Genomic DNA, 16,975 nt, shown 5'->3' on the forward strand with positions numbered 1-16,975 from the left:
CTACCCAAAGGGCTCCTTTGAACTTAATTGCCTCTGTAAGGCCCTATCTCCAAACACAATCATATTCGGAGACGCTGGAGGTTAGGGCTTCAACAATGGATGTGAGGAGGACACCCTTTGGCTCGTAACAGAGCTCTGTTTACTTCTCAATGGCAGATGGGAAAACATTTTAATCGGAGGCCACAGCTGTGTAGACCAGGTGTGCATCTTTCTAGTGTCCTATGAGGGGCCAGGATGGGCTTCCAGGAGTTGGCAGGGTCAAATGGGGCACGTTCCATAGGTCACACTCTCTAACAGCAAGCCACCTCGCTCGGAAAGCTGACTCCAGCCCCTCTGCGCCGCAGCAACGGCCTCCAAGATGTGACTCCACTGACTCAACCAGTATTATTTCCTCTCCTGTGTCAGCAGCATCTACTTGGTTTAGCTGAGACTTCTCAACCCCCACCCACTTCACACACACTCCTACTTTGCGATCTCTGTCCCTCCTGCTTGGAATACCTTGCTTTTCAACCTCAACATCATCCAGAGAATTTATATCCTTCCCATCTCAACCAGCCCCACCTCATTCTTGATAGTCTCTGAACCTTCATTCTTCCTTAACAGCATCCTCTCTTGTTTCCAAATCCAGCTGTACTTGAAATCAATGCCCATTGATTGATCCCTAAGTTATTCTTTAACTGTTTCATAGTTGTCTCAAAAACTACATCATGAACTGAAGTGTCAGGGAACACATGTCTATCCCTTCTATAAACTTGACATGCTATTAGCACATAGTAGGTGCTCAATAATAGCACTGCTGCGTTGTTAACGATTGTATTTTTTATGCCTTTCCCACCTCTGAACCCCTTGGAGAGATTAACTTTTTCCCAACTTGAGGTACGGCCACACATTTAATATCTGGAGGCAAAGGTGAGGCTGCAGCATATCCACTCTGCTTTGTGTATTAAATTTATGGTCAAGTCAAAGACAGATGGCTAAAAAGAAACCCTAATCATCTCCGGTATTATTGAATCTAGTTGGAGGGCTCAGAGAGCCCAAGAAAATTTTCTTTTAATCCCTGTGGGATTTATATTCCATAGATGAAATTACAGAGCCAGCCTGAAAAGCAATTTTGCGAAATCATTTATCAAAGGGGAGGGGGAAATCATTAGAGTCCTCCTCCTCAGGTTCACCAGGAATAAGCATGCTCTGCTCTCTTCAAGCCCAGAAGAGCTGCGTGGGCTTGATAAATCGCTGGGTTTGGTTCAACCAGCGCTCCAAACAGACGCCTGTAAACATTGCAGGAAAGAGCCCTCGGAAAGTTGGTGGGCGTTACCGAGTGCCTGTAGATGTTTTTGTTGGCAAACAAGCAGCAGCTGTCAGTCTCTGTGGGTGACTAGCCTGCCAGGGGGACTTAGCATTGCTTTGTTCTCCCAGTGACTGTCTTAAGCAATATGGCTTCTTGGAGGGCAGTGGTTCTCAACTAGGGGCACTTTTGACAATATCTGGAGATATATTTTACTGTCCCAGCTACTGGCACCTAAAGGGTTGAGGCCAGAGATGCTGCTAAACATGCTAAAATGTACCAGCAGACCCTGCCCCCTACCCCCAACAAAGGGTTATTTAGTGAAAATGTCAATTGTGTCTAAATTGTCTTATAGAAATATCTTATTTTAGGATAGCTTATTCATTCATTCACTCAAAATGTTTGTTATTAAATATGGAAAATACCCAAGTAGCCATATTTCTGTGTGTCGATGGACTCATTAATTCACTCATGTAATACAGGTTTACTAATTATCTACTCCATGCCATACACTGGAGTCTTGACCAGCATAGTCTGAGTGTCTCCTCATCTATGGTTTACATTCTGGTGGGAGGGAGACAAGAGTCTAGACAGGTTGACAAATAAGTGAACAAAGTAATTTCAACCAGTGACAAATACAGTGGATATCAAGCAAGGTAAAGGGAGAGATGGTGACCCAGGCAGCGGTGGCTGTGTGGGATGCTACGGGGGACTGGGAAGTCCTCTCTATGTAGGTCTCATTGAAGCTGAAACACAATGATGAGAATGAAAGTCTGGAAATCTGGAGGAGGAATGTTCAAAACAGAAGAAGTAACAGGTTCAACAGCCCAAGAGAGGAAAGGCTTGAGAGAAGTACCAGGGACTTCCAAGCCTGGGTGGAGCTTGGATGGAGGAGGCAAGGTGGATTGTATGAGGTTGGTCAGAGGTCACAAGTTCAGGCTGAGCAGGGCCACACAAGCCTGGAAGAGGAATTTAGATTGTGTGCTGGGTGCCACGCGGAGCCGTGTGAGGGTTTTAAACCGGGTGGGCATGATCCAGGTTAGGTAGTGATAGGTTCACTTGGGCAGCTGGGTGCAGAATGCTCCACAGAGGAGCAAGATGGAAGTGTGGGGCTGGTCAGGAGTTCTTTACAGGAAAGATTCCAGCTTAGGCTACAATGTCATGAGTGCAACAGAAAGGAAGTGTGTGAATTTGGAAGGCACTTGGAAGAAAGTACTGGACTTGCAAATAGTCCATTACGTAGTCAGCTGCTAGCCTTAATTTTCCCATCTCTCCTCGGTGTGGGTCCCTAGATCCTTGGTTGACTCAGTCCTTAAGCCAATCCAGCCTCCGACCCAGCACGCACAGAGCTCTGCTTTCCCACGGGCAGCTTGCATGGATCAGCCGTGCTTGGTCAGACCCTCTCTGATGAGCGCTGAGCTTGTTCTGGTGTCCCCTCCCCAGCGCTGAGTTGGACGGACATCTCCTTTGAAAATCATCAGACTTCTGCAGTTGGAACTGAATGATTTTTGCTTTTTCCCGGCTGAATAATACTCCTGGGACCATGATGTATTAATAGTGCCTCCTAACCCTGACATTTTAGTGGCCTCCTGTGGGACTGAGAGTAAAATCTAGATTTCCATCTAGCCCCTGATGACCTATTCATCAAGGCTTTCCTTGAACCATTCCCTCCATCTGTTACAACAGTACAGGGAAACTTGTCTCTCCAATCCATCATGATCTTTCTTTCCTTGTTCCTTTGCTTTTGAGGGTTTCTCTGTCTTGCATGCTTTCCTTCCAGTTTTTTGCCTCTTTCCTGTCCTATGACACTCAACCTTTCTTCTCTAAAGTCACTCTATAGCATAGCATGCAGTCTCAATGGGAGGATCCTACCCCCAAAGGGGTAAAAATTGGTTCTTGAACGATGAAAAAAGTCTTATTATTTTCAAGTATAAAGCAAGATGTACGAATAAGATAGATAGATAGATAGATAGATAGATAATAGCAGGTAGGTAGACAAAATAGACAGATACTATGTTTATGATATTAAAATTTTATAGGGGGTGAAATTAGAGAAAAATAACTAAAAACTCACCTTATGGAGTAAAATGAAAAAGAAGCCGAAAAACACTGCTGTATGAAAACTTTCCCCCTGCCTCTACTTTCCCACATATACCCTAATTTAACTTGTTCCAAGAACTCATTACAGGTGGTGAATACCGTGATTGTCACTGTTCACTTCAGTATTTTCCACCCCTTTTCACCCATCTGACTTTAAGCTCCATGAAACCCAGGGGTTGTGGCCATCTGTTCACCATTATATCCCCAGCATCTGCTTAGTTCTGTGCACATAATAGTTGTTCAATACATATTTGGTAGTTCAGTTACCATTGTGACTGAGGACTGACTTCAAGTACTAGAACAAGGAACCACTGGACCAATGTAATCCCTTTGCAATCTCAACCTCTGTTTAAATAGTACTGCTTTTGTTGGGTCTCTTTTGGGCACTGAGTCTAAGTGCAAGCCCTCTTCTTTGACCCATGGTCAAGTTAATCTCTTATCCCTGGTCTTGGCTATTCCCAGTTTTCTCTCCTTCTTGACCACTGAGAATCTGGTAGTGGTGTGATCCAGCTGTATTCTCTTGCATTGAGGTACTGCAGTGAATACCATATGGGTGTCTGACTCATTAAATTAAAAATATTTTCAAGAAAAGTACAATGATAGGTTAACAGTCTTGGAAATTACATAGCAGAAGGAGTGAGTGATTATCCCATTTGACTTAGCAATATATTGAATCACAGTCAGTGCCTGCAGTAGACAAAAGACAGGAAGGAAGCAACCCAAAATATTAACAATGTTATCCCCTTCTGAAATGTGGACTTGCAGTTCATTTTCTTGGTTTCTATGCTTTTGGTTAATTTAGGAGTTTTCTTCAATAAGCATTTATGTCTTTTTTCACAAGAAATGGGGGTTTTGTTGGTTGGATTTTTTAAGACCATTCATAACACTGCAGGATCAGAAAGGCATCCTAGTCCATGGATCCAGGACCAGTCCTATTTGATTATGTAATGACCCCCACAAAGCTTTTTGGGGTAATTCCTGTGTTTAGGGAAACCATAGGATTTTGCTAACTGCATCCATTAGGCAAATAGCACCAGTCTTCTTACGAGGAGGATACCCACTCCACGTACAACTAAAATATAGAGCGAGCAACCTGAATAACCAACTGAAGACTAGTTGCAGAGAAGTCCTACAACCGAGGATTTACAGAAGCAGATACAGCAAGGCTGGTAGGGAAGGGCAGAGATGCAAAAAGGGGCTGGCCCCACAGTTATGGGAAGTGACTGGGATTCCGGAGGAATATTTTAGCTGCAGGGGTTTCTCCTAGAAATGTGGGTTATCAGCCTCAAGTTGGGCTCCCCAGCCCAGAGGACCAAAGCCAGGAAGAGGTGCCCACATAGCACCTGGCTGTGAAAATCAGCAGGGATTCTGTCTCCTAGGGAGAGACAGAAGTCTGCTAGAGTCACAAGTACCCTCTTAAAGGGCCAATGGACAAAACCTTATTCAAAGCCACTCAGCCTGGGCTCCAATGGAGGGAGGCTGGAGTGGTTTAGAGTCATGTGAGAAGAGACGGGAGTTTGTGGCTTTGGGGAGAGAGCTGAGGAGACAGCCACCAGAATCCCTGTGCTGAGTCCCTCTCCCACATCCCAGACACCATCTTTCTTGGGTGGAGCACTCCCCTCCTTACAGCATCAGCCTGGGGGAATGCGGTAGCCCCACCCTCTGGACTCCCTGTCACCCTACCCTGTGGAGCTTGTGCCCTGCTGCTGAGTCAGCTGCCCGGACGAGTGTGGCTGTCTGGGCAGACTCAAGGTGTGCTGATGATTCGGTTGTGTGGTTTTGGAGTGGGGGCCATTACCCCCTGACCCTGACTGGTACCTCCCCTTCACAGGAAATCCACTAGCCCCATTCTTCTGGCTCTAACGGCCCCACCCTCCATACTCCTGGTGGCTCTAACCTGCTAAGATCTGGGCAGAATGCAGGACTGACTGAGTCTGTGGCTCTGGGGTGAGGACCGCTTCCCTTCCCTTCCCCCAGGCCTGACTGGCACCTCCTCCTCATGGGAGATCCACTAGCCCCTTCCTCCAGACTCCTGGCTGCCCCACCCTGCTAAGATCAGGCTTCAGGCTCCCAGCAGTATCTGGGCAGACTGAGTTGTGTGGCTCTAGGACAGGGGTCATTTTTTGGTTGCACACCTGACCAGTGCAGAGCCCCATTCACATGATACATTTTGGTCTGTTTGGGCTTGATAAACTCTGGGGGCCTCATCCTGATGACTCTCTGAGACCCCACCCCACCACAAAGGTACGCAAGCACCGAGAGGGTGGCAGCTAGACTTGGTGTGCCCTGGGACATTTCTGAGTGGCCTCAGACCCAGCACTGGCGCCTAGTTTGGACCTGTATCAATCTGGTGAACACCACTCACCCCTCCCTGGTCACTTGCTGAGAACCTACCTCATGAAATTTTGAGTGACTGAGCCTAACAGGCAGTACAAAAGATCAATGAAACCAAGAACTAGTTCTTTGAAAATATAAATAATGTCAACAAACTTTTAACCAGGCTCATCAAAATAAAAAAAAAAAGAGAGAGAAGACCCAAGTAAATAAAATCAGAAAGAATTGACACCCAAGAAACACAAAGTACTGTAAGAAAATATTATTAACAACTATATGCCAACAAATTGGACAGTCCATCTGGACAAAATCTGTAAGTTCTTAGAAACATAGAATCTTGCAAGGCTGAATTTTAAAAAAAATCTGAAGAGACCAGTAACTACTAATGAAATTGAATCAGTACTAAAAAAACTCCCAACTTACAAAAGCCCTGACCAGATGGCTTAACAGGTGAATTTTCCAAACATTCAAAGAAAAACTAACACCTATCATTCTTGAACTATTCCCAAAAAGTTAAGAGGAGGGAAGACTCCCAAGCTCATTTTACAAGGCCAGTGTTATTCTGAGTTCAAAACCAGGGAAAGAATTCTACAAACAATGACTTCAGATGCTGCACATTACCTCAGGTCAACCTGGAATCTACGCTCCACCACACATGCTATATTTGTTAAAAGAATATCAGGTAAAAAAAAAAAAAAAACAGGGAAAGACATTGAAAAGAAAGTTATCAGCCAATATCCCTGACAAACATAGATGCTAAAATCTTCAACAAAATATTAGCAAACTAATATGTTAGCAAAATATTAGCTAAAAATATTAGCAAAAATACATTAAAACGATCATACATCATGATCAAGTGGGATTTATTTTGAGGATGTGAGGTTGGAACAATATCCACAAATCAATAAGTGTGATATACCATATAAATAAAGTGAAAGATAAAAATCACATGATCATATCAATAGATACAGAAAAGGCATTTGACAAAATTCAGTACCCATATGTAATAAAAACTTTCAGCAAAGCTGGAATAGAGGGAACATACCTCAATGTAATAAAGGCTATATATACATTACATACCCACAGCCAATATCATACTCAATGGGCAAAAACTAGAAGCATTTTCCTTAAGATCAGGAACAAGACAGGGATGTCGGTTTTCACCACTATTATTCAACATAGTATTGGAAGTCCTAGCCACAGCAATCAGACAAGAAGAAAAAATAAAAGGCATCCAAATTGGAAAGGAAGAAGAAAAGCTGTCATTATTTGGGGATGGCATGATACTGTATATAGAGAACCCTAAAGGTCCCACCAAAAAAACTACTAGAACTGATAAATGAATTCAGTAAAGTAGCAGGGTACAAAATAAATACCCAGATATCAGTTTCATGTTTTTAAGGATTTTATTTATTTATTTTTAGAGAGAGGGGAAGGAAAGGAAAAAGGAGAGAAACATCAATATGTGGTTGCCTCTTGTGTGCCCCCACCTGGGGACCTGGCCTATAACCTAGGCATGTGCCCTAAATGGGAATCGAACTGGTGACCCTTTTGTTCACAGGCCTGCATTCGTCCACTGAGCTACACCAGCCAGGGCTCAGTTGCATTTTTATACACCAATAATTAACTATCAGAAAGAGAAATTAAAAAAAACAATCCCATTTATGTTTGCATCAAAAAATACCTAGAAATAGATTTAATGAAGGATGTAAAAGACTTGTACTTGGAAAATTATGACACTGAAGGAAGAAATTGAAGAAGATACAAATAAGTGAAAGCATACACCATGTTCATGGATTGAAAGAATTAACATCATTAAAGTGTCATACTAGCCCTGGGTGGATAGCTCAGTTGATCAGAGTGTTGTCCTGATACACCAAGGTTGTAGGTTTGATTTCTGGTCAGGGCACATGCAAGAAGTAATCAATGCATTAAAAAGCAAAGCAGCAAAATTAGTGTTTTTCTCTCACTGTCTCCCCCTTTCTCTATCTAAAAACAATAAATATAAAAATGTTAATGTTCATACTATGTGAAGAAATCCCTGTCAAGATACCAAGGGTGTATCTCACAGGACTAGAACAAATGTTCCAAAATTTTATTTATTTATTTCTTATTTTTAAAAATATTTAATTTATTTATTTCTAGAGAGGGGGGAAGGGAGGGAGAAAGAGAAGGAGAGAAACATCAATGTGTTTGCCTTTTGCATGTCCCCAAATTAGGGCCTAACCCACAACCCAGGCATGTATGTGCCTTGACTAGGAATCAAACCAGTGACTCTTTGGTTTGCAGGCTGGCACTCAATCCATTGAGCCACATCAGCCAGGGCCTCAAAAATTTATATGGAACCACAAAAGACCCAGAATAGCCACCGTAATCTCAAGATAGAAAAATAGAGTTAGAAGAATCACACTACCTGATATCAAACTATACTACAAGGCCTTAGTAATCAAAACAGCATGGTACTGGCATAAAAACAGACATATAGATCAATGGAACAGTATATACAGAGCCCAGATATAAACCCATGATTCTATGGTCAATTAATATATGACAATGGAGTAAACATACAAAAACATACAATTAGGTAAAGACAAGTCTATTCAATAAGTGGTATTTAGAAAATTGGACAAATATGTGCAAAAATGAAATGAGACCACCTTCTTAACGATACACAAGAATAAACTAAAGATGGACTAAGGACTTAAATGTTAGACTCGAAACCCTAAAAATCCTAGAAGAAAACATAGGCAGAAATGTCTGAGTAAAATCTCAGACATTTCTCATAGCAGTATTTTTCTGACATATCTCTTTGAGCAATTGAAACAAAAGAAAACAAAAAAAATGGGACTATATCAAACTAAAAAGTTTTTTCAAGGCAAAGAAAACCATCAAGAATATGAAAAGACAATCCACTGAATGGGAGAACATATTTGCCGTGATACATCTGATAAGGGGTTCAGTTTCAAAATTTATAAAGAACTTGTATAACGCCACACAAAAGACAAGCAGTCCAATTAAAAATTGGGCAAAGAACCTGATTAGACACTTCTCCAAGGAGAATATACAGATGACCCATAGAATGTGAAAAGGTGCTCAAAATCACTAATCATCAGGGAAGTGCAAATTAAAACCACAATGAGGTATCACCTCACACCTATCAGAATGGCTATTCTCAATAACTCCACCAATGCCAAGTGCTGGCGAGGATGTGGAGAAAAGAGAACCCTCGTGCATTGTTGGTAGGAGTGCAGTCACTGTGGGAAGCAGTATGGAGTTACTTCAGACAATTAAAAATGGAACTCTCTTACGACCTCGTGATTCCACTTCTGGGAATTTATCTGAAGAAACCAACATGCTGATTCAAAAGAACATATGCACCCCTATGTTCATCGCAGTGTTATTTACAATATCGAAGATTTGGAAGCAGCTCAAGTGCCCATCAGTAAATGAGTGGATAAAAAAAGCTGTGGCACATTTCCACAATGAGATACTACTTGGCTATAAAAAAGAAGGAAATCTTACCTTTTGCAACAGCAAGGATGGACCTGGAGAGTATCATGTTAAATGAAATAAGCCACTCATAGAAAGACAAATACCATATGGTTTCACTTACATGTGGAATCTAATGAGCAAAATATACTAGCAAACAAAATAGAAACAGACTTGTAGATACAGAAAGCATACTGTCAATGGGGAGGGCGTTGGATGGTCCAGTGAAAAAGGTGAAGGGATTAAGCAAAAAAAACCCCCCAAAACCCAAACCTTATAGACAACAGTACGGTGATTACCAGAGGGAAAGGAGGTGGGTGGGGGGAGATAGAAGAGGTAAAGGGGAGATAAATGGTGATGGAAGGAGACTTGACTTGGAGTGGTGAACACACAACACAATACACAGATGATGTATTACAGAATTGTACATCTGAAACTGATATAATTTTATTAACCAATGTCACCCCAAGAAATTCGATTTAACATAAAAGAACCACAGGGGAACTTAAAGTATTTTTTACATCCAAAACACCATACTACGAGGCAATGACTTTTAGGACAGCCATTTAAAACAAACCTGGAGAAAAATCACTTAGTAAAAATTTGTATTTGGCTGCCCAAACCAGTCTGGACTAAAAAAAGATTATTTGCTGGGGAAAAACACTATCCTTACCTCCTCCAGGGCCCATAGGGAGTCCACAACGGGCTTGATCTTCTTCTGGCTGTAGAGCCCCACGAGTCTGTCCACCACTCCTCGAATGAGGCCTGCGCGGCCCTGTTTGAAGAGCAGATTTAAAAGGGAAAACCCTGCGATGACTTTATTTTCTTCGTATAGCTTGATGGGGTTCACTTTCTCGACCTGCCACCACTGGAAAGAGAGAAGGAGCCAGGTTAGGAGCACTCAGTGCCAGGCTGCATTCTCAGCATTATGGGGAGAGTAAGGGGCTGCAGTTGGTGGGCAAGATTCTAACTGGCAAGCCCTGGCTGGTGTAGCTCAGTGGATTGAGTACGGGCCCACGAACCAGACTATCGAGGTTCGATTCCCAGTCAGGGCACATTCCTGGGTTGCAGGCCAGTTCCCGGCAGGGGCGAGTTCCCAGCAGGGGATGCACGAGAAGCAACCATACATTGATGTTTCTCTTCCTCTCTCCTTCCCTTCCCTTCTAAAGATAAATAAATAAAATATTTTTTTTAAAAAGATTCTAACTGGCCAAGAGGCAGCTCTGGCTAGTGCATGTTTTCAAGCATCTGTCTGGTGAATGCATGGGAAACTACAGACAGTCATGCTTATGAGAAAAGCTCAGGATCAAAGTGTGAGAAAGAGCCTTGATGAAACAACCACAAGGCCACAGGTAGTTGGAGGGTTAAGGCATATGGTTAGAGTCATCAGCTTTGGAGCTACCGCCTGGCTGTGCAACTTGCTGTGTACAGCACTTGGCTGAGTGGCTGGTGGTAGTGATGGGGTTGGTGAAGAGAGTGGGGTGGCATAGAAGTTTACAAAGTGTGTCGGGGACACTGTACATGGACAGTGTGGCTTTGTCTGGACATGTGGCTTGACTGGACGTGTGGCTTTCTTGGGGGAATACCGACTGGGCTAGAGAGGTGACAAGGTATCATCAGATAAGGAAGAGTAAGACAGTGTAATACAGGAAGAAGGAGCAGCATAGTGTGGGGGCTAAGTCAATGGTTCTCAACTGGGGACAGTTTTGCCCATCAGGGGACATTTGGTGATGCTTAAGGACATTCTAACTGTGGTGATTGCAGAGGGGCTCTGCCTGCCTCTGCTGTGTAGATGCCTGGGGCATGGTAAACACCCTACAGTGCAGAGGACAGTGCCTCGCAGCAAAGAATAATTCACCCCAAATGTCAATAGCAGGGACGCTGAGAAACCCTGGAGTCAAGTCCTTCATGGGATACACACGACTGGCAAACATGGCTGCCTCTTTTCCCGTCTCTCCCCTCCCAGTCCGACAGGACACATGCAAATAATCCATTAACACACTACAGGAATGGTTATCCAACTGCTTTGTTCTGATTGACTGTTTCCTGTGGCTCTGGTTTGAATTTAGAAACTCAAGTTTCAGTTTCTGGAGGGTTCCGAGAGGTGAGATGGTTCCTATCAGTTTAATATTGAAGGCAAAGTGGACTGTGATGGGCACTTACAAGCATTACAACATCTGTGTTATGGCTCTGCTTATTGACATCCTGCCTCTTTCCAGCATTGAAAAGTCTCAAAAAAGTAAAAGACCTGATTTGCTTTTACATTAAGAAAATCCGATTGTTAGAAAAATAAGTGTGAGAAAGATAGGTTTAAATAGGGATGAGATTCATGTACAAAATTCTTTACCAGAATACATTCCCTAGGGCCTGAGGGTCAGCTCCAGGACAGCTATGTATTTGGCCATGGGATACTTGCAGGAAAAAGCAAAAAGAAATCATCAATGACTTGATTTGCAGTGTATTTGAAATGCCTTGGTAAATATTTATGAAATGAATGCTTGCTGAATCTACAATTGCTGCATAGTTGTGGTTGAGTTCTAGAGCCGAATACCTGGTTTGAATCCCAGTGCTGCCACTTACTAGCTGTGCATCCTTAAGCAAGGCACTTAACCTCTCTGTGTGCAGTTTTCTTGCTGTACTCATGGGGTCAGCCTGAGGAGTAAACGTGTTAATACATGCAACGTGCTTGGTTCATACTAGGTGCTCTTTAAATATACACCAGCTTTATTGTCATCTGATGTTGGAAGGGATGGTTTTGATTTAGTGAGTACGTACTCTTGAGTTTGGAGTCAGACTGCTCTCTTAATACTAACTTCACCTATTATTAGCATCATTGCTACAGGTCTGGAAGTGAATGGCATACTTGACAAAGAGTCTACAAGCTCTGTGGGAGTTTTAAGGTGGAAAGTAATTAAGATAGCTAAGTGAGAAATCCTTGTGTGATTACAAACATGCTTTCATTTCTAAGCCTTTCTTAAATGTAAAGAAAAGCTTAGAAAATTCTTTTCTAGAACCTTCCAGAACAAAGGCATCCTTCCACTGTTTGGCATGCCCTGCCTTCAATTTGCTTCTAACTCACTAACTGATATTGGGCCAGGCCTCTGAAAGGGAACAGCTGTTATTCTGGACCTCCAACCATAAAATGTCCCGGTAATCGGCCCCCTTGGTTTGGGCAGGAACATCGCAACCTCCATCCTGGCTGTGTTTTAGTGTGCGCCTTCACTGAACCTGGGCACCCTGCAATCATTTCATTAAGACTGTGTGTTGTAATTGTGCATCTGGGTAAGAAAAGGAAAACACTTCTTGCAATTGCATGTAATTTGGGATGAATTCGGTTACCCAGAGCAGGCTGTCAGTGTCACGTTAATTACAGCCACGGCAACAAAGCAGCCGTGAGTGACACAGAGTCTGTCTTCAGGGGACATGCGCCAGACAGCATCCTTCATTAGACTCAATACCTGCTCCCTGTTTATTCTGTAGTTGAGATGATTCTTGACCTGAACTTTAAAGTTCAAATGCAAACAGAGGCCCTTCAATTCTAATTTCACAAGCCAGGAAGTATTAATCATTCCAGAATCCAATAGTGTTTGGGGGCAAAGCTCTGGCGGCCATGTTGGCAATTCAAGAGCATATGAACAGCCTGTCACCACACTAAGAATGAATCCAAACCCCTCACCATAGCTTTACCTGACCACCGATTCAAAATGCCTCTAGCCCAACCTGCTACTTTCTATTTCAGCACCGTTTTTAGTTTCTTCAGAGCTTTTTATGGCCATTTATAATCATGTTACTAATATATTTTACTTATTTCAGCTGTTTTTTTCCACCAGGGACTAAGATGCACCTATTTCATCTCTGTGATGCTGGTGCCTGGCTCAGAGTCACAAAGAGCAGGTGCTCAAAGATGCTTGCAAAGTAAGGGAAGCATCAGTGCTACACTGGCTGCCTGGGAGTCTGGGAGGAGAGAAGGCAAGAGCAAGATCTTATGAGAAGTAGCAATCCCCTGTTGTTGGGGGAAGGGCGATACAATCAAAGTTCAAGCCCAGATTCTTTAATCCCAGCAAATGTATCTCTAGGGGGGAATGTATGTCCAAGTAGGTTCATGATGGGATGAATGTCCAGGGATGTCGCTTTTCCATTGCAGGCAAAGTAACCACTGTATTCAGAACATAATTACCTAAGAAAATGGCTCATAAAACTCGCCTGGGTCTCTAAACAACCCCAGGAGCTTGCTTGAAAGGATTCCATTTGTATCTCCAATTCAGTGTAATGAGGATTCAGAGAAATCTTGTGAACCTGGTCAGAAAGTTTATTTGCTCTCTGTGGATCAAATAAAACATACTAATGCTCACTTTCTTTTCAACCAATGATTAAAAACATCAGCATGTAAGCAATCTTCCTTGAAATCAAATGAAGCTGTCTGGAGTTTCATGGACTCTCCCCCTCCTCTGCCTCATTAGACAGAAGCCTCCCAAGTCACAGTCCTGCCCACGTGTAGTGAGCAAGGTGGGAATGCAGGCTTCACCGAAGGTGGAATGTGGAGGAAGGACAAACAAGGCTTAAGTTATTGGGTCAGTGTCCTGAGATGGAAGAGCTCACAACATGCCAATCGCCATTACACTTCCATTACACTTCCATTTTATTTTATACTTACGGATTTCGCAAAGCTAAAGAAGCTCTTGGTCTCTCCGGTCACCATGTTGGATGAACCTACAAATGAAAAGATGCCCACATCAAGTGACTGCTAATGAAAATCAACATCTCTCTTTACACATGAAAGAATGGCCATTGTTAGGTCCAGAACTGTCAAGGGCTTGGGTTGGCCTGGGGAAGATGAGAACAGTGGAAGTCAAGTGGTGGTGTCAAGTTGACTTAATTTTAACTGAGTTACACTGGATCAAGAAGAAAATAACATTTTTCAAGGTGACCATTTCATTACTTTGTAAAATGGGGCAAGAATGTGACTTAAGCCAACATTCTAATAAAATGATGAGTGCTGAGATGTCCTGTCCATTCCATTCTTTGAGACTGAGAAATGAACTCCTGTGTGAGCCTCTTTTATGGCTTGAATTTGGTTCCTTGGCAAGTGAGGGGCTTGGGGCTTTGACCTGGGTGGGGCATGTAAGTGGTTAAGAAGAGACAGGGAGGAGCTAGAATTTAGGTGTACAGAAAAATGGCACACAGAGGAGCGGATGAGAGTGAAACAGGTTCAGAATCCAGGGAAATGGTGTGGCCATTGCCTTAGCTCCAAAGAGGTCTGGGCAGAAAGGTGAAAAGCACTGGAGAGGAATGATAGGAGAAACAGAGCTTTGCTAATTGGAATAAGCACACAATTAGAAGGAAGATGGGTGGCAAAGTCAGGGAAGATTCCCTAAGATGCTCTTATAGGGAGAAAAGACCCCCTGTGGGGTTCCCAGAGGGGGTGAATGAGAGCTCTTAACAGTTCAGGTGCCATGTTGGGGCCTTTTCAAGGAGTTTCCTTCCTTGTCCCCCTAGAACTGGGAGTAAGCCCTTCTCAGTAAACTGTCATTTAATGAAAACACAATATGTATTTTTAAACTTTTTTTTTGCCCAAGTAAACTAGCAGCCAGTTCATCACTGCTTCTAATATTATGTGGTGACTACCACCAAGAGTCATGGTGTTGGGTTTTGACTTCTTAGTAACCCAATAATCAACATAATGAACTAGACACTTGTGATACGATCAAGATCAAGTTGTATCCCACGACATGACACACAACGGGGGCAAAAATAGAATCGGCAAACAAGTAAAAAATGAATAAATTACCCGTCTGCACTTGCTTCACATGTTAGTCATATTCAATACTCCTGCATTGTGCATTGATGCTCAGAGCCTCTCTTACCAATAGTAATAATTAAAGATTACGTGTCCACCTCCAAAGACTTTCAGATATGTGGCAGCGATTGAAAAAAACAAAATGCTCCAGCACTGGAATGCTTATTCCCTCTCTTTCTTTCATAATGATCTGATGATAACAAAAAGATGCTTGAATATTTATGGCTCTGAAATGTCACTTTTATAAGCTTTGCAGCTAATAGCAAGAAAATAAGTATTTTTTTTTCCTGAGTCATACAGAGCTACAGCTCAATTTTCTGTTGTACATACAGGGCACAGAGGCACCAAAATGATCACATATTGAATAATCCAATATCATTCGGCTTTGGAATGGGGCATCTGGCTTCAGATATGCCTTTTTGACTTTGTGGAGACTAATGTTTAAGTTACTTTGCATGCCCATGAAAGAAGATGAGAAGGTTGGGGGCTCTGGGGTCTCATTCTGCTCGAGAAAACCTGCTACCAGATGTCTTCTGTGCATCCTCTGAAACCCAAGACACAGAAGCAGGTCCGTGCTCCATCCACCAGGGCTCTGTCTTGATTGGGACACACAGGGACAATTCAGAGGAAGGAGAGTCTGCTCTTTATGATTTTACCTCCAAAACTGAAGAACCTCCTTAACACCCCCCATATTCCACCACTGCTCCCCAGCCTACTGAGGGTCTTCATTCCCTCGTTTCCCACCTGTGCCACTTTCTGAGTCAAGTCCCATCTCAGTGCCTACGTTGGCTGGGCGGGGCTTGATCCCTCTTGGAATAACAAGCACTCATAGGAGCATCCAGGCAGTAAGCCCAAGTTACTTTTATCATTCAAAGCAACTAATGGCAACAGCAACGTTTTAGAAAACATTAGGAAAAGCAAACAGTGCAACCTCATTGCCTTAGTATGGCAACACATTTCATTTTTCAGGGCCTCTGTCTGAAGCACAGGTGCAGTGCTCCCCATCAATTACTGTACCCCGACTTCTGTTGAGCACTCACCGTACAAAATGTAGGTTCCCAGTGGTTTGAGGAGGCTGAGACCTTTCCCAGTGTTGTCCCCACAGAGGCAATCCAAAACAATGTCCACTCCTTCAGCAGAGATTCTAAATGGTGAGAAGACAGAGGACAATACTGTGACCTGTCAGGGACCAAACTGTCAATCCCTTTCCCTTCCTGTGTCAGACCATTTACCCCCAGAGTCAGGAAGAGTGAGAGCTCTTGGAGTAGCAGTAAACAGGGCAGAAGCCCTGGAGGTAGATTTGTCCTCATGAGTCCAACTCTAAGAATTTTAGAAAGCTGGAGGCAGGTAAGAATCTGGCTGGGGCCAGTACTGGGAACCAGCTTGGACTAGGAGAATGAGCGTGAATGCCACAGTCAGACCATCTGAGTTTGCAGCTAGCTGCCTCGCTCAGCTTTTCTGCATCTGAGCTTTCTCCGTTGTAAAGTGGAGCTGGCATGTTTCTTTGTGCTAAATGTGACACGAGGTGACTGATGAAATGCTTGGCCCATTGCCAGCCACATAGCAATCACCCCATAAATCGGTCAGTCTACTGTTCGCGTTTGTGGAGCTGGAATTCTGGTCCAGGCACTGTCCAAGGTGCTGGAGATAGAGTGGTGACTTTCCCTGTCTTCATGGGGCTCCGGTCTCAGAGGGATTGGCTTTCCTCCCTCTTCACCTCCTTCTTCAGTGAAGCTATAAAACAACATTAATTTAATTTGCAAACTTCTATTTGTCCACTCTCCAGGGTCAACCTAAAACATAGTCTTAGAGGAAGGGGATTAAATAGAGAGAGTCTTCCCACAGCGATGGAAGGTTCCACACTAAAGACAACCACGTTTGTACTCCATTAGGCAGCACTCTATGAGGAAGATTACTTCTTCCATTCGTTTATTTATATAGTCACTGATTCAGTCATTCACTCATGCATT

General features: G+C 43.2%; 1 protein-coding gene across 1 annotated transcript in view; it reads right to left on the reverse strand.

The window, feature by feature from the left end:
- The window catches only part of VAT1L (vesicle amine transport 1 like), a 153,463-nt gene that overhangs the window by 64,895 nt on the left and 71,593 nt on the right, over window positions 1-16,975 (reverse strand). Inside the window, exons 5-7 of the mRNA XM_037037961.1 lie at window positions 16,046-16,149; window positions 13,863-13,918; window positions 9,882-10,076 (exon numbers count right to left, since the gene is read on the reverse strand). Of these exons, the coding sequence (XP_036893856.1) occupies window positions 9,882-10,076; window positions 13,863-13,918; window positions 16,046-16,149 (355 nt within the window). The remainder of the gene's footprint in view (window positions 1-9,881; window positions 10,077-13,862; window positions 13,919-16,045; window positions 16,150-16,975) is intronic.

This window comes from Sturnira hondurensis, unplaced genomic scaffold (assembly GCF_014824575.4).
Source record: "Sturnira hondurensis isolate 20B ecotype Veracruz unplaced genomic scaffold, ASM1482457v3 Scaffold0023817, whole genome shotgun sequence".
NCBI classification, from domain to species: domain Eukaryota; kingdom Metazoa; phylum Chordata; class Mammalia; order Chiroptera; family Phyllostomidae; genus Sturnira; species Sturnira hondurensis.